Genomic DNA, 22,950 nt, shown 5'->3' with positions numbered 1-22,950 from the left:
GATTCAGGTGTTCCAATCCCCTCCCAATCATGTGATTCAGATGTCCCAATCCCATCCATATCATGGGATTCAGGTGTTACAATCACCTCCATATCATGTGATTCAGGTGTTCCAATCCCCTCCATATTATGTGATTCAGGTTTTCCAATCCCCACCATATCATGTCATTCAGGTGTTTCAATCCCCTTCCAATCATGTGATTCAGGTGTTCCAATCCCTTCCCAATCATGTGATTCAGGTGTTCCAATCCCCTCCCAATCATGTGATTCAGGTGTTTCAATCCCCTCCCAATCACGTGATTCAGGTGTTCCAATCCCCTCCATATCATGTGATTAAGGTGTTTCAATCCCCTCCCAATCACGTGATTCGGGTGTTCCAATCCCCTCCCAATCATGTGATCAGGTGTTTTAATCCCCTCCCAATCATGTGATTCAGGTGTTCCAATCCCCTCCATATCATGTGATTCAGGTGTTCCAATCCCCTGCCAATCATGTGATTCAGGTGTCCCAATCCCCTCCTTATCATGTGATTCAAGTGTTCCAATCCCCTCCCAATCATGTGATTCAGATGTTCCAATCCCCTCCATATTATGTGATTCAGGTTTTCCAATCCCCACCATATCATGTCATTCAGGTGTTTCAATCCCCTCCCAATCATGTGATTCAGGTGTTCCAATCCCCTCCCAATCATGTGATTCAGGTGTTTTAATCCCCTCCCAATCATGTGATTCAGGTGTTCCAATCCCCTCCATATCATGTGATTCAGGTGTTCCAATCCCCTGCCAATCATGTGATTCAGGTGTCCCAATCCCCTCATTATCATGTGATTCAAGTGTTCCAATCCCCTCCCAATCATGTGATTCAGATGTTCCAATCCCCTCCCAATCATGTGATTCAGGTGTTCCAATCACCTCCATATCATGTGATTCAGGTGTTCTAATCCCCTCCATATCATGTGATTCAGGTGTTCCAATCCCTTCCCAATCATGTGCTTCAGGTGTTCCAATTCCTTCCCAATCCCATGATTCAGGTGTTCCAATCCCCTCCATATCATGTGATTCAGGTGTTCCAATCCCCTCCATATCATGTGATTCAGGTGTTCCAATCCCCTCCCAATCATGTGATTCAGGTGTTCCAATCCCCTCCATGGACACAGGTGTATACAATCAAGCCCCTAGGCATGCAGACGGCTTCTACAAACATTGGTGAAAGAATGGGTCGAGCTCAGTGACTCCAAGCGTGGTCCCGTGATAGGTGGCCACCTGGGCAATAAGTCTATCCGTGACATTTCCAGGCTACTAAATATTCCACGCTCAACTGTTAGTGGGATTATAACAAAGTGGAAGCCACTGGGAACAACAGCCACTCAGCCACCAAGTGGTAGGCCACGTCACATGACAGGGCGGGGTCAGCGCATGCTGAAGCGCACAGTACGCAGAAGTCGCCAACTGTCTGCAGAGTCAATAGCTAAAGACCTCCAAACTTGGTGTGGCCTTCAGATGAGCCCAACAACAGTGCGTAGAGAGCTTCATGGAATGGGTTTCCATGGCCGAGCAGCTGCATCCAAGCCTTCCATCACCAAGTGCAATGCAAAGCGTCGGATGCCGTGGTGTAAAGCACGCCACCACTGGACTCTAGAGCAGTGGAGGCGTGTTCTCTGGAGGGACCAATCACACTTCTCTGTCTGGCAATCCGATGGACGTGTCTGGGTTTGGCGGTTGCCAGGAGAACGGTACTTGCCTGACTGCATTGTGCCAAGTGTAAAGTTTGGTGGAGGGGGGATTATGGTGTGGGGTTGTTCCTCAGGGGTTGGGCTTGGCCCCCTAGTTCCAGTGAAGGCAACATTTTGGACAATTTCATGCTCCCAACTTTGTGGGAGGAGTTTGAGGATGGCCCCTTCCTGTTCCAACATGACTGCCCACCAGTGCACAAAGCAAGGTCCATAAAGACATGGAGGAGCCAGTTTGGGGTGGAGGAACTTGACTGTCCTGCACAGAGTCCTGACCTCAACCCCATAGAACACCTTTGGGATGAATTAGAGCGGAGACTGCGAGCCAGGCCTCCTCCCCCGACATCAGTGCCTGACCTGACAAATGTGCTTCTGGAAGAATGGTCCAACCTTCCCATAGACACCCTCCTAAACCTTGTGGACGGCCTTCCCAGAAGAGTTGAAGCTGTTATAGCTGCTAAGGGCGGGGCCAACTCAATATTGAACCCTACGGACTAAGACTGAGGGGGGCCATTACAGGTCATGTGTGTGGGAAGGGCGGGGCCAACTCAATATTGAACCCTACAGACTAAGACTAGGGGGCCATTAAAGGTCATGTGTGGGGAAAGACCGGGCCCAATACTTGGGGCAATATAGTATATTTATTGTACATTCACATTAATCCCTAACCCTTGAAGAGCTTACAATCTAAGGTCCCTAAGGCTGGCCATACACTATACAATAGTATACAATAATTGGATACAATTGAAAGTGTTGTTAGTTTTGACCTCCTATTATATGGTTTTTGGTAAATCTAAACCAAAACTCTCAAGAATAATGTATGGCCAGCCTAACCCACATACAAGGGCCAATTCAGTCCAGAGCCAATTAACCTCCCAGCATGTCTTTGGAGTGTGGAAGGAAATCCACGCAGGCACAGGGAGAACATGCAGGCTCCGGGCAGGTAGGGTCATGGTTGGGATTGGAACCAACAACCCTAGTGTTGCTAGGCAGAAGTGCTATCCACTTTGCCACTTTTCACATGGAGGGGTGCGCAACTAAAGGTCACAAATCTGACCAAACCCCCTCTTGGAATTTTCCCCATGGCTTCTTAAAGGTACAGGAACACGGGAGAGATCCAGAGTCACACGGACCGCCACAGTCTCCTATTAGCAAAACAAAAATGGCGGCCACCAAGTTGTAGATGTAGATAGTGATGGTAGAAGTAATTCGTTATTATTCGTTGCTTGTGCACAGCCAGATCCCCTGGGACTGAACGGCGTCAAAGCGAATCTTAGTCATATGTTTCTTCTTACTCATTCCTGAACTCTGCAAACTTGTGATGTCATCTGAGCATCTGTGAATCTGGTTACAGGCCGTCCTGGAGCTGGTGGTGGAAGTGGAGTCACAGCGGGACCTCCGGGACATCCCGGGCCACAGGGGCCTCCAGGACCAGCTGGACTCAATGGAAAAGATGGTGAGGAAGAGGCTTTATAGATGTCATGATGAGGATTTGGCACCCTTGTATCAGATGAGAAGTTATAATCGTTCCCAGTGTTCATAATGTGATCTAAGTGCATTCTCTGTCCTCTTCAGGGGTAAAAGGTGAGCCAGGAACTCCGGGACGTGACGGACAGAAAGGTAAAATAATCCCACATTACATGTTCTTGTTCCAGGAAAATGCAAATGATTTGTTAGTGTTTATGTGTGTCCAGGGGACATATGGCAACTACATATACTGTAGATTCTGTACTCTAAATTCAGATGGGGACGGGAGCTCATGGGCCAAACCCAGCCCAAAAAACTGCCTGTAACATTCGGTTCAGCTACCAACTCCTTACGGAGAGGCCACCACACTTCAGTTGAGGACCAAGCTTGTCCAACTTCTCAGGTTCTTCAGTTATTATGAAGTTTCTCGATGGTATTTCAGTCCCATTGTTCAGCATATTTGGCTTCCATCCTTAGCTTCTTTCCAGACACAAGGTCCCCTTCCTTAGGCAACAGGCCTGAGAAGATCCAACAGCCACATACACCCCTCCCTTAGACAGGAAGCCTGAGAAGCCCCAACAGACGCATACATCCCTTCCCTATAAAGGAGGCCTGAGAAGATCCAGCAGCCACCTACATCCCTCCCCCAGACAGGAGGCCTGAGAAACCCCAACAGCCACCTACATTCCTCTTCCAGAAACAAGGCCTGAGAAGTCCCAACATCCACCTACATCCCTGCCCCAGACAGGAGGCCTGAGAAGTTCCAACAGCCATCTACATCCCTCCCTACAGGCAGAAGCCCTGAGAAGCCACAACATCCACCTACATCCCTCACCCAGACAAGAGGCCTGAGAAGGTCCAACAGTCACCTACATCTTTCCTCCAAGCAGAAGCCCTGAGAAGATCCAACAGCCACCAACAACCCTCCCCCAGACAGGAGGCCTGAGAAGTCCCAACATCACCCTACATCCCTGCCCCAGGCAGGAGGCCTGAGAATATCCAACACCACTTACATCCCTCCTTACAGGCAGGAGGTCTGGGAATCTCCAACAGCCACCTACATCTCTCCCCCAGACAGGAGGCCTGAGAAGTTCCAACAGTCATCTACATCCCTCCCTACAAGCAGGAAGCCTGAGAGGATCCAACACCACCTACATCCCTCACCCAGACAAGAGGCCTGAGAAGGTCCAACAGTCACCAACATCTTTACTCCACGCAGTAGGTCTGAGAAGATCCAACAGCCACCAACAACCCTCCCCCAGACAGGAGGCCTGAGAAGTACCAACATACATCTACATCCCTCCCTACAGGCAGAAGCCCTGAGAAGCCCCAACATCCACCTACATCCCTCCCCCAGACAGGAGGCCTGAGAAGTCCCAACATCCCCCTACATCCCTCCCTACAGGCAGGAGGTCTGGGAATCTCCAACAGCTACCTACATCCCTGCTCCATACAGGAGGCCTGAGAAGATCCAACAGCCACCTACATCCCTCCCTACAGGCAGGAGGCCTGAGAATATCCAACACCACTTACATCCCTCCCTACAGGCAGGAGGTCTGGGAATCTCCAACAGCCACCTACATCTCTCCTCCATACAGGAGGCCTGAGAAGATCCAACAGCCACCTACATCCCTCCCTATAGGCAGGAGGCCTGAGAATATCCAACATCACTTACATCCCTCCCCCAGACAAGAGGCCCGAGAAGATCCAACAGCCACCTACATCCCTGTCCTAGACAGGAGGCCTGAGAAACCCCAACAGCCACCTACACCCCTCCTCCAGACAGGAGGCCTGAGAAGATCTAACAGCCACCTACATCCATCCCCTAGTCAGGAGGCCTGAGAATATCCAACAGCCACCTACATCCCTGTCCTAGACAGGAGGCCTGAGAAACCCCAACAGACACCTACACCCCTCCTCCAGACAGGAGGCCTGAGAAGATCCAGCAGCCACCTACATCCATCCCCTAGTCAGGAGGCCTATTCCAAAGGTTACTCGTAAATTTTTTTCAGCCTCTTGCACCATTGCAATGCACAATCCCCATCAGCAGGCAAAATCAAACCATAACCAGAGCCCAGGAGAGACCCAATTAAGCTGAACTTTAAGTTCAGTTCAGGCTGACCACAGCCCAGCAAACAATAGACAATCCTGCTTCAGGCAGGGTGGCTACATACAGACCATAGCCCAAAAACCGGCCATGTTTTACCAACACAATGGCTTCATCGGGGAAAATACAGTTGCAAGAAAAAGTATGTGAACCCCTTGGGATTACGTGGAGTTTTGCATGAATTGGGTGTAAATGTGCTCTGAACGTCATCTAAGTCACAACAATAGAAGAACACAGTCTGCTGAACATAATACTACACAAACATTAGATGGTGCCATGGTTTAATTGCACATAACATGTAAACATTCACAGTGCAGGGAGGAAAAAGTATGTGAGGCCCTAGCTTAATGACTTCTCCCAGAGCTAATTGGAGCCAGGAGTGAGCCAACCTTGACTCCAATCAGTGTGATGATATTGGATGTGTTGCTGACAGCTGTCCTGCCCTTAAAAAACACACACCTGTTTTGGGTTTACTGGTTTCAAGAAGCATTGTCTGATGTGAACCACGCCTCGCAGAAAAGAGCTCTCAGAAGACCTACCATCAAGAATTGTTGACTTGCATGAAGCTGGAAAGGGATACAAAAGTATCTCCAAAAGCCTTGATGTTCATGTGTCCACGGTAAGACAGACTGTCTACAAATGGAGAAAGTTTAGCACTGTTGCTACTCTCCCTAGGGACAAGGTCACCCAGCGCCCAGGGCAGAGATGCCAACCTGCGCCTCCCCCAATTCATAATGTGCAAGCTTAAGAGATCCTACGCCCAGCAGTCACTCGCTTGTCAAAATCCCTGCCGCTGTCACTTCTCCTGTCAGCCTTGTAACAGAAGGAAGGAGCCCCCATCCCTACAGTAAACCACTGCGCCCAGGGCAGCCGCCCCCCTTGCCCACCCCTTGCCCCTCCCCTGAGGACAATAGAACCATATAGCGCTGGTAATTATCAGTTTTACAAGAACGGGATGAGATAATAGAGGTGGAGATTGTGCTTCCCCATCTTCAGAATTCGAGGTTCATGGTTTCTGCTGGGATTACACACCATGATGGTGAAGATGTTGGGAGGGGGGAGGGGGGGGGGTTACCGGTTATTGTCAACAGAGAATAATTACATTTGTATACAGATGGTAATGGTGTATATACTATTGGTGGTAATCCAGGATATGTTTATTGTTACATTGTAGGTGACACAGGGGCTGCGGGTGTCACTGGCCCATCCGGTGCTCAGGGTCCTGCAGGACAGAAAGGAGACAAAGGTGACATCGGGAAAAATGGAATGACAGGTGAGAAATGAATAATTCGAAGAAATGTTTGATCATTAAATGAAATCCTCCTGAAATGTCCAAAGAGGTGTGATTAAGGAATGTTGATGACATCATTGCGCCCCTCGCCATTCACAATCCAATTCAGAGCCAATAAACCTCAAATCCAGACAGAGAAGATATCTGGGGTGGGACTGTTGTTGAGGGTCCAGGATGTTCAGTTACTGTACATTACGCTGTATAGAATAGAAGGCGACCCTCGTCTGTTTCCTCCTGTACATTACGCTGTATAGAATAGAAGGTGACCCTCGTCTGTTTCCTCCTGTACATTACACTGTATAGAATAGAAGGCGACCCTCGTCTGTTTCCTCCTGTACATTACGCTGTATAGAATAGAAGGCGACCCTCGTCTGTTTCCTCCTGTACATTACACTGTATAGAATAGAAGGTGACCCTCGTCTGTTTCCTCCTGTACATTAGACTGTATAGAATAGAAGGCGACCCTCGTCTGTTTCCTCCTGTACATTACGCTGTATAGAATAGAAGGCGACCCTCGTCTGTTTCCTCCTGTACATTAGACTGTATAGAATAGAAGGCGACCCTCGTCTGTTTCCTCCTGTACATTAGACTGTATAGAATAGAAGGCGACCCTCGTCTGTTTCCTCCTGTACATTACGCTGTATAGAATAGAAGGCGACCCTCGTCTGTTTCCTCCTGTACATTAGACTGTATAGAATAGAAGGCGACCCTCGTCTGTTTCCTCCTGTACATTACGCTGTATAGAATAGAAGGCGACCCTCGTCTGTTTCCTCCTGTACATTACGCTGTATAGAATAGAAGGTGACCCTCGTCTGTTTCCTCCTGTACATTACGCTGTATAGAATAGAAGGCGACCCTCGTCTGTTTCCTCCTGTACATTACGCTGTATAGAATAGAAGGTGACCCTCGTCTGTTTCCTCCTGTACATTAGACTGTATAGAATAGAAGGTGACCCTCGTCTGTTTCCTCCTGTACATTACGCTGTATAGAATAGAAGGCGACCCTCGTCTGTTTCCTCCTGTACATTAGACTGTATAGAATAGAAGGCGACCCTCGTCTGTTTCCTCCTGTACATTAGACTGTATAGAATAGAAGGCGACCCTCGTCTGTTTCCTCCTGTACATTAGACTGTATAGAATAGAAGGCGACCCTCGTCTGTTTCCTCCTGTACATTACGCTGTATAGAATAGAAGGCGACCCTCGTCTGTTTCCTCCTGTACATTACGCTGTATAGAATAGAAGGCGACCCTCGTCTGTTTCCTCCTGTACATTAGACTGTATAGAATAGAAGGCGACCCTCGTCTGTTTCCTCCTGTACATTACGCTGTATAGAATAGAAGGCGACCCTCGTCTGTTTCCTCCTGTACATTACGCTGTATAGAATAGAAGGTGACCCTCGTCTGTTTCCTCCTGTACATTACGCTGTATAGAATAGAAGGTGACCCTCGTCTGTTTCCTCCTGTACATTACGCTGTATAGAATAGAAGGTGACCCTCGTCTGTTTCCTCCTGTACATTACGCTGTATAGAATAGAAGGTGACCCTCGTCTGTTTCCTCCTGTACATTAGACTGTATAGAATAGAAGGTGACCCTCGTCTGTTTCCTCCTGTACATTACGCTGTATAGAATAGAAGGCGACCCTCGTCTGTTTCCTCCTGTACATTACGCTGTATAGAATAGAAGGTGACCCTCGTCTGTTTCCTCCTGTACATTACGCTGTATAGAATAGAAGGTGACCCTCGTCTGTTTCCTCCTGTACATTAGACTGTATAGAATAGAAGGTGACCCTCGTCTGTTTCCTCCTGTACATTACGCTGTATAGAATAGAAGGCGACCCTCGTCTGTTTCCTCCTGTACATTAGACTGTATAGAATAGAAGGTGACCCTCGTCTGTTTCCTCCTGTACATTACGCTGTATAGAATAGAAGGCGACCCTCGTCTGTTTCCTCCTGTACATTAGACTGTATAGAATAGAAGGCGACCCTCGTCTGTTTCCTCCTGTACATTAGACTGTATAGAATAGAAGGTGACCCTCGTCTGTTTCCTCCTGTACATTACGCTGTATAGAATAGAAGGTGACCCTCGTCTGTTTCCTCCTGTACATTACGCTGTATAGAATAGAAGGTGACCCTCGTCTGTTTCCTCCTGTACATTAGACTGTATAGAATAGAAGGCGACCCTCGTCTGTTTCCTCCTGTACATTAGACTGTATAGAATAGAAGGTGACCCTCGTCTGTTTCCTCCTGTACATTACACTGTATAGAATAGAAGGTGACCCTCGTCTGTTTCCTCCTGTACATTACGCTGTATAGAATAGAAGGTGACCCTCGTCTGTTTCCTCCTGTACATTAGACTGTATAGAATAGAAGGCGACCCTCGTCTGTTTCCTCCTGTACATTACGCTGTATAGAATAGAAGGCGACCCTCGTCTGTTTCCTCCTGTACATTACGCTGTATAGAATAGAAGGCGACCCTCGTCTGTTTCCTCCTGTACATTAGACTGTATAGAATAGAAGGCGACCCTCGTCTGTTTCCTCCTGTACATTACGCTGTATAGAATAGAAGGCGACCCTCGTCTGTTTCCTCCTGTACATTAGACTGTATAGAATAGAAGGCGACCCTCGTCTGTTTCCTCCTGTACATTAGACTGTATAGAATAGAAGGCGACCCTCGTCTGTTTCCTCCTGTACATTACGCTGTATAGAATAGAGGGCGACCCTCGTCTGTTTCCTCCTGTACATTACGCTGTATAGAATAGAAGGCGACCCTCGTCTGTTTCCTCCTGTACATTACGCTGTATAGAATAGAAGGCGACCCTCGTCTGTTTCCTCCTGTACATTACGCTGTATAGAATAGAAGGTGACCCTCGTCTGTTTCCTCCTGTACATTACGCTGTATAGAATAGAAGGCGACCCTCGTCTGTTTCCTCCTGTACATTACGCTGTATAGAATAGAAGGCGACCCTCGTCTGTTTCCTCCTGTACATTACGCTGTATAGAATAGAAGGTGACCCTCGTCTGTTTCCTCCTGTACATTACACTGTATAGAATAGAAGGTGACCCTCGTCTGTTTCCTCCTGTACATTACACTGTATAGAATAGAAGGCGACCCTCGTCTGTTTCCTCCTGTACATTACACTGTATACATTACGCTGTATAGAATAGAAGGTGACCCTCGTCTGTTTCCTCCTGTACAGGACCGCCTGGAATAGCCGGATTTAGTGCTGCAAAGGGAGAGAAAGGCGACCCAGGTAGACCAATCACTACCGGCTCCCAGGACTGAGCCCACTGCACTCCACCCATGCGTAGTCCAAGACACATCACACCCTCTCTGTGTGCTTCCCACTTTCCAGCTTGTAGTTTTGTGCAACATTGTTGCAGTTTTCTAATATATATATATGTAGCACCCTCCTGAACTCTGCAGTCTGTACGTAGCACCCTTCTGAACTCTGCACTCTGTACGTAGCGCACTCCTGAATTCTACACTCTGTACGTAGCACCCTTCTGAACTCTGCACTCTGTACGTAGCACCCTTCTGAACTCTGCACTCTGTACGTAGCGCACTTCTGAATTCTACACTCTGTACGTAGCACCCTCCTGAATTCTGCACTATGTATGTAGCACCCTCCTGAATTCTGCACTCTGTACGCAGCACACTCCTGAACTTTGTACGTAGCACACTCCTGAACTCTGCACTCTGTACGCAGCACCCTCCTGAACTCTGCACTCTGTACGTAGCACACTCCTGAACTCTGCACTCTGTACGTAGCACCCTTCTGAACTCTGCACTCTGTACGTAGCACACTCCTGAACTCTGCACTCTGTACGCAGCACCCTCCTGAACTCTGCACTCTGTACGCAGCACCCTCCTGAACTCTGCACTCTGTATGTAGCACCCTCCTGAACTCTACACTCTGTACGTAGCACCCTCCTGAACTCTGAACTCTGTACATAGCACACTCCTGGACTCTGCACTCTGCAAGGAGTACCCTCCTGAACTCTGCACTCTGTACGCAGCACCCTCCTGAACTCTGCACTCTGCAAGGAGTACCCTCCTGAACTCTACACTCTGTATGCAGCACCCTCCTGAACTCTGCACTCTGTATGTAACACCCCCCTGAACTCTGCACTCTGTATGTAACACACTCCTGAACTCTACACTCTGTATGTAACACCCTCCTGGTATTTAAAGTATAACTAAAGGCAAAACCTTTTTTTCAGTTTTGGATGGATAGGAGGATTAGACCCCTTGTCAGTTTTTATTGCTGTCTGTGCCCTCGTTAAGGAGATTCCCCCTCTCTGTTTGTCCTGTTTACCATTATTATTTAAAATGAAAGTAAAAAGAAAATCCCAAATTTTGGGTTGCACCCTGAACAGGAATAGAGGGGAAGTCTTCCAATGGGAACACTAGTTCTGGTGACCCGTGATACCAGAGTAGATCCTCAGATGACAGTTCCTCAGTCAGCTTCGGCAGCTCTCAGTAGCATAGGCCCTCAGCAGGGGCGGACTGACCATTTGGAAACTCTGGCACTGCTCGAAGGCCAGGGGTCAGTAGGGGGCAGCCTTGAGATGCCCCTGGTACCTTTTTCATAGGCAAAATAAAAATATATTAAGTGTTGCGCTCTCAAACCTTCAATCAATATATGATTATTTAAATCATTTAATTATAAAAATTACAATAATTAAGAATGATGTGTGTGAATAAACATAAATTGTAATAATCTTAAACTCTGAATCTTCTGAATCAACTCAGATAAACCATGTGCATGGAACAGTGATGAACAAACAAATATAAAATAAAAAAAATAAAATAAAATTAAATTAATGTCCCAAAAAGTGACTTTGTGCTGAAAAATCTTCAATAATTATAAATCGGTGACTGCTTGTGAATCCTCCCTCAAGTGAAGATATGCGCTCACCTCATAGGAAGCCTGCAATTAGGCTATATAAGCTTGCGGTTCACCTCCTTTGGAACCTGCTTGTTTGGAACTCCTGTTATAAGATATTCATGGTGTACGACATATGCTATAGGATGAATCTCCTCTCCAGAGGGTGCTATTCCTCTATGTTTTCATCTCCATGCGGTTCTCCACATACAAAAAAGATCTCGACATGGTGCTTTATCGTTTTAAAAGATTGACTTTTATTTACTTTAGGGTATGGCACTCACATGTGTGCGGATAGTGGTAGTACAAATACGATCCCAGACTGCCGCTGACTGCCGGAGCTGTGTACTCGTGGTCCGGCTAACGGACTGACTCCCTCCGAGTGACGTTAACAGTCCAAAATCCAAAATGATTCATTTGAATCATTTGAATCATTTTGGATTTATGAGTTGGGCAGTTTAGCACCAGGAGGATTAAATAAAGATTTTGATTTATCATGTTTTATCAGTGATATTTAGATTGGGAAATATACGTTAGGTTCACTATTATTAATTCAGTTCTATATTAATATATAGTAGTTTAATAGGGTGTGGTGGAGGTATATCGGAGTAAGAATAGGATGATACTCTGCTCTGATTAGCTTCCACCATGCATTCCCCACACACCTTATTAAACCAGTCTCCAATTAGTGCTTATTTTAGGGTTATTATAGGTTATCATAAGCACATCTATATATTTATAGATTAATATATAGGTTAGTGAATTTATTCCAGTTTTTAATTTTTAATTTTTATAATATAGTTTTTTCTTTTTAATTTATTATTATTTTTATATTTTTTATTTTTTATTTTATTTATTTTAATAATTAAATTGTCTTGTACCATGGATTAAATTATTGTATTTTTGTAATTTGTAATGTAATTTCATATGTTTTGAATTTTGTTCATATTTGCATATTTCATATAGGGATGTACTCATGTTATTGAATAAGATTAGATATATCCGTGCTGACTGCGGGGTTGTGATGCTATGTATCCCTCCGGGATGATTACAGTGTTACTGGAATCATATGTAGCAATGGATGATAGCGTCCTATTTATCTCCAGGAAAATGGCTGCCCCCATTAGATAGTCACCAAAATGGCGGAGCCGTGCTTTATAAGCCGGCAATATACGAGTGACGGACCAATCAAATCCCCCTGATGAAGCCACGTGACCAGTGGCGTAACGCGTAGGGGTGGGACTGTTAACGTCACTCGGAGGGAGTCAGTCCGTTAGCCGGACCACGAGTACACAGCTCCGGCAGTCAGCGGCAGTCTGGGATCGTATTTGTACTACCACTATCCGCACACATGTGAGTGCCATACCCTAAAGTAAATAAAAGTCAATCTTTTAAAACGATAAAGCACCATGTCGAGATCTTTTTTGTATGTGGAGAACCGCATGGAGATGAAAATATAGAGGAATAGCACCCTCTGGAGAGGAGATTCATCCTATAGCATATGTCGCATACCATGGATATCTTATAACAGGAGTTCCTAACAAGCAGGTTCCAAAGGAGGTGAACCGCAAGCTTATATAGCCTAATTGCAGGCTTCCTATGAGGTGAGCGCATATCTTCACTTGAGGGAGGATTCACAAGCAGTCACCGATTTATAATTATTGAAGATTTTTCAGCACAAAGTCACTTTTTGGGACATTAATTTAATTTTTTTTTTTTTTATTTTTTTTTTATTTTATATTTGTTTGTTCATCACTGTTCCATGCACATGGTTTATCTGAGTTGATTCAGAAGATTCAGAGTATAAGATTATTACAATTTATGTTTATTCACACACATCATTCTTAATTATTGTAATTTTTATAATTAAATGATTTAAATAATCATATATTGATTGAAGGTTTGAGAGCGCAACACTTAATATATTTTTATTTTGCATTTTATCACATTGGTAGTTATGTGCTAGAGGTTTGCGATCCAACATTAGAGAGTATAAAATAAGGAATTTTTGTCTGCCTTCTGGCTCGCAAGACTTTTCAAATATTCGAGACCTTTTCCATAGGCTTTTTTTTAGTTTGGGCAAGGACACAGGGGCCCCATGATCCCCTATTGCCCGGGGGCCCCATGAGTTGTCAGTCCTCCCCTGGCCCTCAGTTAGTCCAGCTGAGGTCTCAACACTCCGTGAGCTCATGGCAGAATGGCCTAGGGGGCTAGCAGTCCACGTAGGCTGTGATCTCCTCCTCAGGGAAAAAGATCAGCTGCTCTGAGTCTCAGAGTATTTATACAGGCTCCCAGTCACCATCTGGGCACTCCCCCCCAGGGATTGGCCAGGACTTTGATGAATCTAAATAACAAAACTATTATTATTCTTTTTTTTATCCCCCCTTCACAGCTGAGTTTTGTGTCGCTCAAAGTTCCAAATTGATCAGCAAACCAAAGCCCGCGCCTTTCAATGTTCTCTGTTCACATTTGGGCGTTCAGGGCCCGCAGCTCAGGTGTAATGGGTATTGGGAAGGGGAGGTTGAACGTCCAATGACGGGAGTGAGATTTAGTAGTGCAGAGGATTCTTTTCTTTTAATTGGTTGGAATACAGAGTGCTGACCACTAATCTCCATCAAATCATCCCCCCCCCCCCCCCCCGGGGTCCCTTCTCACATTTCCTAACTGAGATCTTATCTTCCAGGAGCCAAAGGGGGGGCCGGTCAGACAGGAGGCTTCGGTCCGCCAGGTAAGACCATTTGCCCATCCTGTGTGAACGTACGTTAAGGTTTTATTCTCTTGCAATGTGTCTCTGAACTTAATGGAAATTTTGACTTCTTCAGGCGAACACAACCCCTGGCCTTTCTTGCACCTTTAGGAGTGTCTAGTTACTGCCTGTGCTGGCCCAGCTCTTCCACCCCTCCCTACAGCTCCATACATTAAGTGCAGCCAGGGGAGGAATGAAAGGGAATACTATAGAATGTCACTTGGGTGACAGCTCTGAATATGTTGTGTTTGCTGACATTACATCCAAGATGGCGGCACCCAGCAGCAGTCTCAAAACATTTAGATGCCTACACAAGGGAGGATTGTACTGGGAAATAACATGAATTAAATACAATAAGTGTACATACACTATCTTGCCAAAAGCATTGGGCCGTGTGCCTTTCCACACACATGACCTTTAATGGCCCCCCAGTCTTAGTCTGTAGGGTTCAATATTGAGTTGGCCCCGCCCTTTCCACGCACATTACCTTTAATGGCCCCCCAGTCTTAGTATGTAGGGTTCAATATTGAGTTGGCCCCGCCCTTTCCACGCACATGACCTTTAATGGCCCCCCAGTCTTAGTATGTAGGGTTCAATATTGAGTTGGCCCCGCCCTTTGCAGCTATAACAGCTTCAACTCTTCTGGGAAGGCCGCCCACAAGGTTTAGGAGGGTGTCTATGGGAAGGTTGGACCATTCTTCCAGAAGCACATTTGTCAGGTCAGGCACTGATGTCGGGGGAGGAAGCCTGGCTCACAGTCTCCACTCTAATTCATCCCAAAGGTGTTCTATGGGGTTGAGGTCAGGACTCTGTGCAGGACAGTCAAGTTCCTCCACCCCAAACTGGCTCCTCCATGTCTTTATGGACCTTGCTTTGTGCACTGGTGTGCAGTCATGGTGGAACAGGAAGGGGCCATCCCCAAACTCCTCCCACAAAGTTGGGAGCATGAAAATGTCCAAAATGTCGCCTTAAGAGTTCCCTTCACTGGAACTAGGAAGGCTTGGATGCAGCTGCTCGGCCATGGAAACCCATTCCATGAAGCTCTCTACGCACTGTTGTTGGGCTCATCTGAAGGCCACACCAAGTTTGGAGGTCTTTAGCTATTGACTCTGCAGACAGTTGGCGACTTCTGCGCACTGTGCGCTTCAGCATGCGCTGACCCCGCCCTGTCATGTGAAGTGGCCTACCACTTGGTGGCTGAGTGGCTGTTGTTCCCAGTTGCTTCCACTTTGTTATAATCCCACTAACAGTTGAGCGTGGAATATTTAGTAGCCAGGAAATGTCACGGATGGACTTATTGCCCAAGTGGCCACCTATCACGGGACCACGCTTGGAGTCACTGAGCTCCTGAGAGCGACCCATTCTTTCATCAATGTTTGTAGAAGCAGTCTGCATGCCTAGGGGCTTGATTGTATACACCTGTGTCCATGGAGGGGATTGGAGCACCTGAATCACATGATATGGAGGGGATTGGAACACCTGAATCACATGATATGGAGGGGATTGGAACACCAGAATCACATGATTAGGGCAGCACAGTGGCTAAATGGTTAGCACTTCTGCCTGGCAGTACTCGGGTCGTTGGTTCGAATCCCAGCCACGGTACCACATGCCTGGAGTTTGCATGTTCTCCCTGTGCCTGCGTAGGTTTCCTCCGGGTACTCCGGTTTCCTCCCAAACTCCAAAGACATGCTGGGAGGTTAATTGGCTCCTGTCTAAATTGTCCCTAGTATGTGTATGTATGAATGTGAGTTAGGGACCTTAGATTGTACGCTCCTTGGGGGCGGGGACTGATGTGAATGTACAATATATATGTAAAGCGCTGCGTAAATTGACGGCGCTATATAAGTACCTATAATAAATAAATAATTTGGAGGGGATCACATGATTGGGAGGGCGGGGACAATACATTTTTTGTTTTTTAAGGAAAAATAAAAAGTAAAATAAACAAATGTGAAGCTCTAGCACACAAATAACAACCAAATGCACAAAAAGGAAAAAGAAACTGCAAATACAACGAACAGCGAGGGCCAAATCACACTTCCGCATTGATTGGCTTGAGCGCAATTCACACCCCCTCAGATTTAACAATTCTGTTCTTATATATAGTTGAATGAATGATTGATTTCTCGATTGGTTGGTTGATGAATTGATTGATTTCAGGTATTCCTGGACAGAAAGGAGAGAAAGGAACGATTGGATCTGCGGGTTCACCTGGAATTGCGGGACCCCCAGGTCGGAATGGCACGCTTGGGAGAGATGGTGAGATTTTATATGTAGAAGTTGTGTTATGGGAGAGAAAAAAAAACAATTATCCTCTCCACTCAGGGACGGACTGACAACTCATGGGGCCCCCGGGCAATAGGGGATCATGGGGCCCCTGTGTCCTTGCCCAAACTCAAAAAAGCCTATGAAAAAGGTACCAGGGCCATCTCTTGGGGCCCCCTACTGACCCTGGGCCCTCGGGCAGTGTCCGAGTTTCCAAATGGTCAGTCCGCCCCTGTCTACACTCAGTGTACTTTTTCACATATGATTGACTTTGATCCAGAAGACAGCAAAACAAATCCCCGCTCAGTCAGATGCCAAAAAGAAAAAAACGACAGAAGTTCTGATCATTCCCAATTCCATCAAATGCAAAAATTAAAAAAAAAAAGGTTTGGGCTTTGGCAGGAGGAAAAAGAGGGAAAAACACTTACCTGACACTTACAGTACCATCATTCTTCTGAAAGATGGGGAATGGTGGGAAAGGAAGAGCGTCTGAGAATGCCAACAAGGATGCAGAGATGGTACAATGAATGAACACTGAGAGCAATTGGGCAGAACAAACTCTGTGATGGGCCGCAGTAGCATACCTAGGAACTTTCTAAAGTGTCCAGACTGGAGATTTCCGAGGGTAGTGGGGGAGCAGTGGTCAATGAAGGGGAGTAACGGATGAAGGGGTGAGGGGCATGGTCGGTGGTGGTTGATTAAGGTGGAGTAATGATGAACAAAGGAAGGGGGGGGGGGGTGTCAGTAATGGTTGATGAAGGCAGGTGGATAATAAAGAAGAGGGGGGCATGGTCAGTGGTGGTTGCTGAAGGTGGGTGGACAATGAAGAAGGGGTGGTGGTTGGGGGCAAATGATGAAGCCAGGTGGATGAAGGAGAGGGAGACATGGTCAAAGGTGGTTGATGAAGCAGGGTGGATGATGGAAGAGGGGGCTTGCCGGCTGTGGTTGAGGAAGGTGGGTGGATAACGATGAAGGGGGGGGCATGATGGTTGATGAAGGTGGGTAAATGGTCACAAAGAGGGTGTGTTCAATGAAGGTAGGTGGATTTTGAAGAAGAGGGGGCATGGTCAGTGGTGGTCGATGAAGGTGGGTGGATGATGAAGAAGAAAGGAGCATGGTAGTCGATGAAGGTGGGTAAATACTGAAGGGAGGGTGTTCGGTGGTAGCTGATGAAGGCAGGTAGATAATGAAGATGAATGAGGCATGGTGGTCAATGAAAGTGGGTAGATAATGAAGAAGAAGGAGGCATGGTGGTCAATGAAAGTGGGTAGATAATGAAGAAGAAGGAGGCATGGTGGCCAATGAAGGCAAGTGGATGATGAAGACGAAGGAGGCATGGTGGTCGATAAAAATGGGTAAATGATGAAGAAAGGGTGGTGGTCGGTGGTGATTGATAACAGTGGTTGGATGATGACTAAGAAGGGGGTATGGTCAGCAGTGGTCAATGACAGGTGGGTGCATGATGAAGAAAGCAGGTGGTCAGTGGTGGCTGATGAAGAAGAGTAGATGATGATAAAGAGGATCATGGTCGGTGGTGGCCAATGAAGGCAGGTGGATAATGAAGAAGAAGGAGGCATGGTGGTCGATGAAAGTGGGTGGATAATGAAGAAGAAGGAGGCATGGTGGCCAATGAAGGCAGGTGGATATTGAAGATGAAGGAGGCATGGTGGGCGTTGAAAATGTGTAAATGAAGAAGAAGGGGAGGTGGCTGGTGGTGATTGATGACAGTGGTTGGATGATGGGGGGGTATGGTCAGCAGTGGTCAATGACAGGTGGGTGGATGATGAAGAAGGCAGGTGGTCAGTGGTCGCTGATGAAGGAGGGTAGATGATGAAAAAGAGGGTCATGGTCAGTGGTGGCCAATGAAGGCAGGTGGATGATGAAGAAGACGGGGAATAGATGAAATATCTGCGATAGGCTGGAGACAAAACAGTAAATCACAGGGACAACTGTGGTCATGTTCTACAACTAAAGGATGCCAAACCTGAACCCCATTGGAGTCAATGCGGGCCAAATCTGCCCCTTCCCCAAAAATGCACACCAGACCCTTCTCTTGAAGTCTGGCACTGATTTAAGGCCATACGTCATGCAAGAAAAGAGTGTGTGAGGTCCACCTGGAGATCCACACCAGACCCTAAGTCTGGGCCTGCAGTCTGGCTGGCCGGGAAAGGAAGGAAGATGAGTTTGTGACCCCACCCCACTCCTGGACCATACCAGTCCACATTCCCTCATCACGAGGCGGGGCCCTTCTCTCTTGCGAAGCACCTTGTCCACATGTTGAAGATGACAAGGGTCACTTGCCCGGGGGTTGTCGGGGTCTCTGGGAAGGGGGCAGGCTGGCATTAAGCCCCACCTGCTGTGCTGCTCTCACCAGGAACAGGTTGACATGGTTAAATGTATTTTTTTTTGGCCAATCAATTATTGTACTGACCAGGGACATGCTGATGGAAGGAGAGAGCGACAGAGAGATAAGCTCCTCCCAATGCTGCTTCTCCTTCACTGTCCACTCACAGGAGGGGGGGCGGGTCCATGACACCCTGGGCTCAGGGGAAGTGAGTTGATTGATCCTGACCATCATTCAACACAGGAGACTAAGGACATCTTGTGGTGGTGGTGGTGGGGGGGGGGAGTTTCAGTTGAACCAACATTGAGGACATCTTGTGGTGGGGGAGGGGGGGGGGGTGGGTGGCAGTTGAACCAACATTGAGGACATCTTGAGGTTAGGGAGGAGGGAGGGGGGGGGGGTGGGTGGCAGTTGAACCATTATTGAGGACATCTTGAGGTTGGGGAAGGGGGAGGGGTGGCAGTTGAACCAACATTGAGGACATCTTGTGGTGGGGGAGGGGGGGTGGCAGTTGAACCAACATTGAAGACATCTTGTGGTGGGGGAGGGGGGGGGGAGCCGGTGGAACCAACATTGAGGACATCTTCTGGTGGGGGAGGGGGTGGTGGTGGCAGTTGAACCAACATTGAGGACATCTTGTGGTGGGGGAGGGGGTCTGGTGGCAGTTGAACCAACATTGAGGACATCTTGTGGTGGGGGAGGGGGGGGGTGGCAGTTGAGCCAACATTGAGGACATTGTTTGTTGAATGGCAGATCCTCTCCCCTGATATACATTATTGTGTGTTCTGCAGGGGTGCCGGGTAATCCGGGGGTGTCGGGACCGCGTGGAGAGAAAGGTAATATCATTATTGATTGGCTATGTGACGGGTAACATGACATGGTTATTCCCGGGAAATCCCGTCCTGGACCCCGGAGCTCCGATCTTTGCTGCGTAATGACTGTTCTGTTGTCTCTTCTATTAAACTACTGAAATGGTCAATCCACCCAAATGTGAAACTAGGACCGTCCGTGTTCCAAGAGGAGAGATCTCCCCGCCATACTTCCTCACTCTGTTCCCGTCCATCTGAGGGATCTGGTGTTCCCACCTACATATGTATGTCTTTGTCCACCGTGGTATGTCCTGGGAACTCAGCACAGGGATGGTGGGAACCCCTCATAATGGGCACGGCGGGTGTACAGACCCGGGAACTCAGCACAGGGATGGTGGGAACCCCTCATAATGGGCACGGCGGGTGTACAGACCCGGGAACTCAGCACAGGGATGGTGGGAACCCCTCATAATGGGCACGGCGGGTGTACAGACCTGGGAACTCAGCACAGGGATGGTGGGAACCCCTCATAATGGGCACGGCGGGTGTACAGACCCGGGAACTCAGCACAGGGATGGTGGGAACCCCTCATAATGGGCACAGCGGGGGTACAGACCCGGGAACTCAGCACAGGGATGGTGGGAACCCCTCATAATGGGCACAGCGGGTGTACAGACCCGGGAACTCAGCACAGGGATGGTGGGAACCCCTCATAATGGGCACAGCAGGTGTACAGACCCGGAGACTCAGCACAGGGATGGTGGGAACCCCTCATAATGGGCACAGCGGATGTACAGACCCGGGAACTCAACTGTGAGATCTCACCATTGGAGTCCCTAAGCAACAGAAGAAACCATCACATGGTTCAGTTCTCCAGCACACACCAAACAATGGAATGCCAGTTCTGGGTGGAGTTACCCTTTAAATGATCAGTTAGTTTCTGTGAAATCCTCCTTGAGATCTCCATCTTCATGTCTGGGGGATCAGATCACCAACCTGTGCTGACCTCTGCCGACCTCTCCTGACCTCTGCCATCCTCTGCCATCCTCTACTGACCTCTGCTGACCTCTGCCGACCTCTCCTGACCTCTGCCGACCTCTCCTGACCTCTGCCGTCCTCTGCCGTCCTCTGCCGACCTCTTCTGACCTCTGCTGACCTCTCCTGACCTCTGCCGACCTCTGCTGACCTCTGCCGACCTCTGCCGACCTCTCCTGACCTCTGCCGACCTCTGCTGACCTCTGCCGACCTCTGCCGACCTCTGCCAACCTCTGCCGACCTCTGCTGTCTTCTGCCGACCTCTCCTGACCTCTGCCGACCTCTGCCGACCTCTGCCATCCTCTGCCGTCCTCTGCCGTCCTCTGCTGTCCTCTGCCGACCTCTTCTGACCTCTGCCGACCTCTTCTGACCTCTGCCGACCTCTCCTGACCTCTGCCGACCTCTTCTGACCTCTGCCGACCTCTCCTGACCTCTGCCGACCTCTGCCATCCTCTACTGACCTCTGCCGACCTCTGCCGTCCTCTCCTGACCTCTGCCGACCTCTGCCGTCCTCTACTGACCTCTGCCGTCCTCTGCCATCCTCTGCCGTCCTCTGCCGTCCTCTGCCGACCTCTGCCGACCTCTGCCGTCCTCTGCCGACCTCTGCCGACCTCTGCCATCCTCTGCCATCCTCTGCCGTCCTCTGCCGTCCTCTGCCGACCTCTGCTGACCTGTACAGTTGTCCTGGTTGCTTTACTCTCTGCTTCACAGAATGAGCCCCACGTTGTGCTACCAATCCATCCGGATAGAGGGGGCGGAGCTGAGAACGGAACCCCAGGGGACAGAAATACATTGTTATTGTCATACCTCCTCCATCTATTACAGGAAATGTGGGGGCCCCTGGAGCCCTCGGTCCACAGGGCCCACGAGGAGAGAAAGGAAGCAAAGGAGACAGCGGGAGCACCGGGCCTCCAGGTGAGGAGTTCTGGGGAGGAGGATCTCGTGGATCCGGAACGGGCAGATGAAGTTCCAATAATGGAAATGGAAGGGCCACACTCCGGATACGACACAATTCCAGTAGAAGTCAGGGAGACAATACAAAACATTTCCAACACATTTCAGGGGCCCAAGAGTGCCCCCCGTCATCAGGGTTCTTCCAGTTTAATTGCAAGCCACGGACCAGCCACGCATTGCCCGAGGGCCCAGGGTCAGTAGGGGGCCCCATGAGATGCCCCTGGTACCTTTCAGAGGCTTTTTTTTGGGTGTGGTTTTAAGTGTGGATGAGGACACAGGGGCCCCATGATCCCCTATTGCCCAGGGGCCCCATGAGTTGTCAGTCCTCCCCTGTCACGGACAGATGTCTATAGCCACAGGCAGGCCCGGACTGGTCGTAGGGCACACCAGGAATTTGCCCGGTAGACCAGGGTCACCACAGATACCCTCTCAGCTCAGAGCCCCAGGGGACAATCTATCCTGACAGATTCACCGCAGCAGCTGCAGGGAGGGGGGGGACCCGGAAATGCTGCGGGGGGATGAGGGGAGGCCGGCCTTCGAGGGAGTATACAGGAGCTCAGGGCAGCAGGAGATGGATGGGGGGGGGTTCGGCTAGACGACTCATAGAGGAACCGGACCGTGAATTTCACTATTGCAGCCACTGAATTCCCCTTCAGCAACAGCAGGAGAGGATAGAATATAAAAGAATAGAATATAAATAAATAGAATAGAATATAAAAGAATAGAATAGAATTAAGCAGAATAGAAAAGAAACGAAAGAAATAGAATCAAATTGAAAAGAATAGAATAGAAAACAAAGGAAGAGAACTGAATAGAATAGAACAGCGAAAAATAGAATAGAATAGGAAATAAAAGATTGGAATAGGTAAGCTATAAATAGCTTCGGGGGGGGGGGGGGGTGTCACATGCAGTAGTTACAGAGATGTGATGGAAGGTGACCTTTACCTGCTTTTACTCCAACACAGGCGCCTCAGGAGCCCCTGGAGTCGGCGGACAGAAGGGCCAGAAAGGAGACACAGGTAGACTACAGTATATATTATATATACCCATACAGAACACTATATATACCCACACAGAACACTATATATACCCATACAGAACACTATATATACCCATACAGAACGCTATATATACCCACACAGAACGCTATATATACCCACACAGAACACTATATATACCCACACAGAACACTATATATACCCATACAGAACACTATATATACCCACACAGAACACTATATATACCCATACAGAACACTATATATACCCACACAGAACACTATATATACCCATACTGAACACTATATATACCCACAC

General features: G+C 48.1%; 1 protein-coding gene across 1 annotated transcript in view; it reads left to right on the top strand.

Moving 5' to 3' along the window:
• Positions 1 to 22,950, top strand: part of LOC149436374 (uncharacterized) — a 70,770-nt gene that overhangs the window by 29,514 nt on the left and 18,306 nt on the right. The window contains exons 5-13 of the mRNA XM_089661684.1: positions 3,083 to 3,184; positions 3,304 to 3,348; positions 6,477 to 6,575; positions 9,790 to 9,843; positions 14,162 to 14,206; positions 16,388 to 16,486; positions 19,628 to 19,672; positions 21,506 to 21,595; positions 22,600 to 22,653. Of these exons, the coding sequence (XP_089517810.1) occupies positions 3,083 to 3,184; positions 3,304 to 3,348; positions 6,477 to 6,575; positions 9,790 to 9,843; positions 14,162 to 14,206; positions 16,388 to 16,486; positions 19,628 to 19,672; positions 21,506 to 21,595; positions 22,600 to 22,653 (633 nt within the window). The remainder of the gene's footprint in view (positions 1 to 3,082; positions 3,185 to 3,303; positions 3,349 to 6,476; positions 6,576 to 9,789; positions 9,844 to 14,161; positions 14,207 to 16,387; positions 16,487 to 19,627; positions 19,673 to 21,505; positions 21,596 to 22,599; positions 22,654 to 22,950) is intronic.

This window comes from Staurois parvus, unplaced genomic scaffold (genome assembly GCF_062004578.1).
Source record: "Staurois parvus isolate SC_StPar_1 unplaced genomic scaffold, SC_StPar_1.0 ptg001366l, whole genome shotgun sequence".
Taxonomy (NCBI): domain Eukaryota; kingdom Metazoa; phylum Chordata; class Amphibia; order Anura; family Ranidae; genus Staurois; species Staurois parvus.
This window is presented reverse-complemented; position numbering and strand designations above follow the sequence as displayed.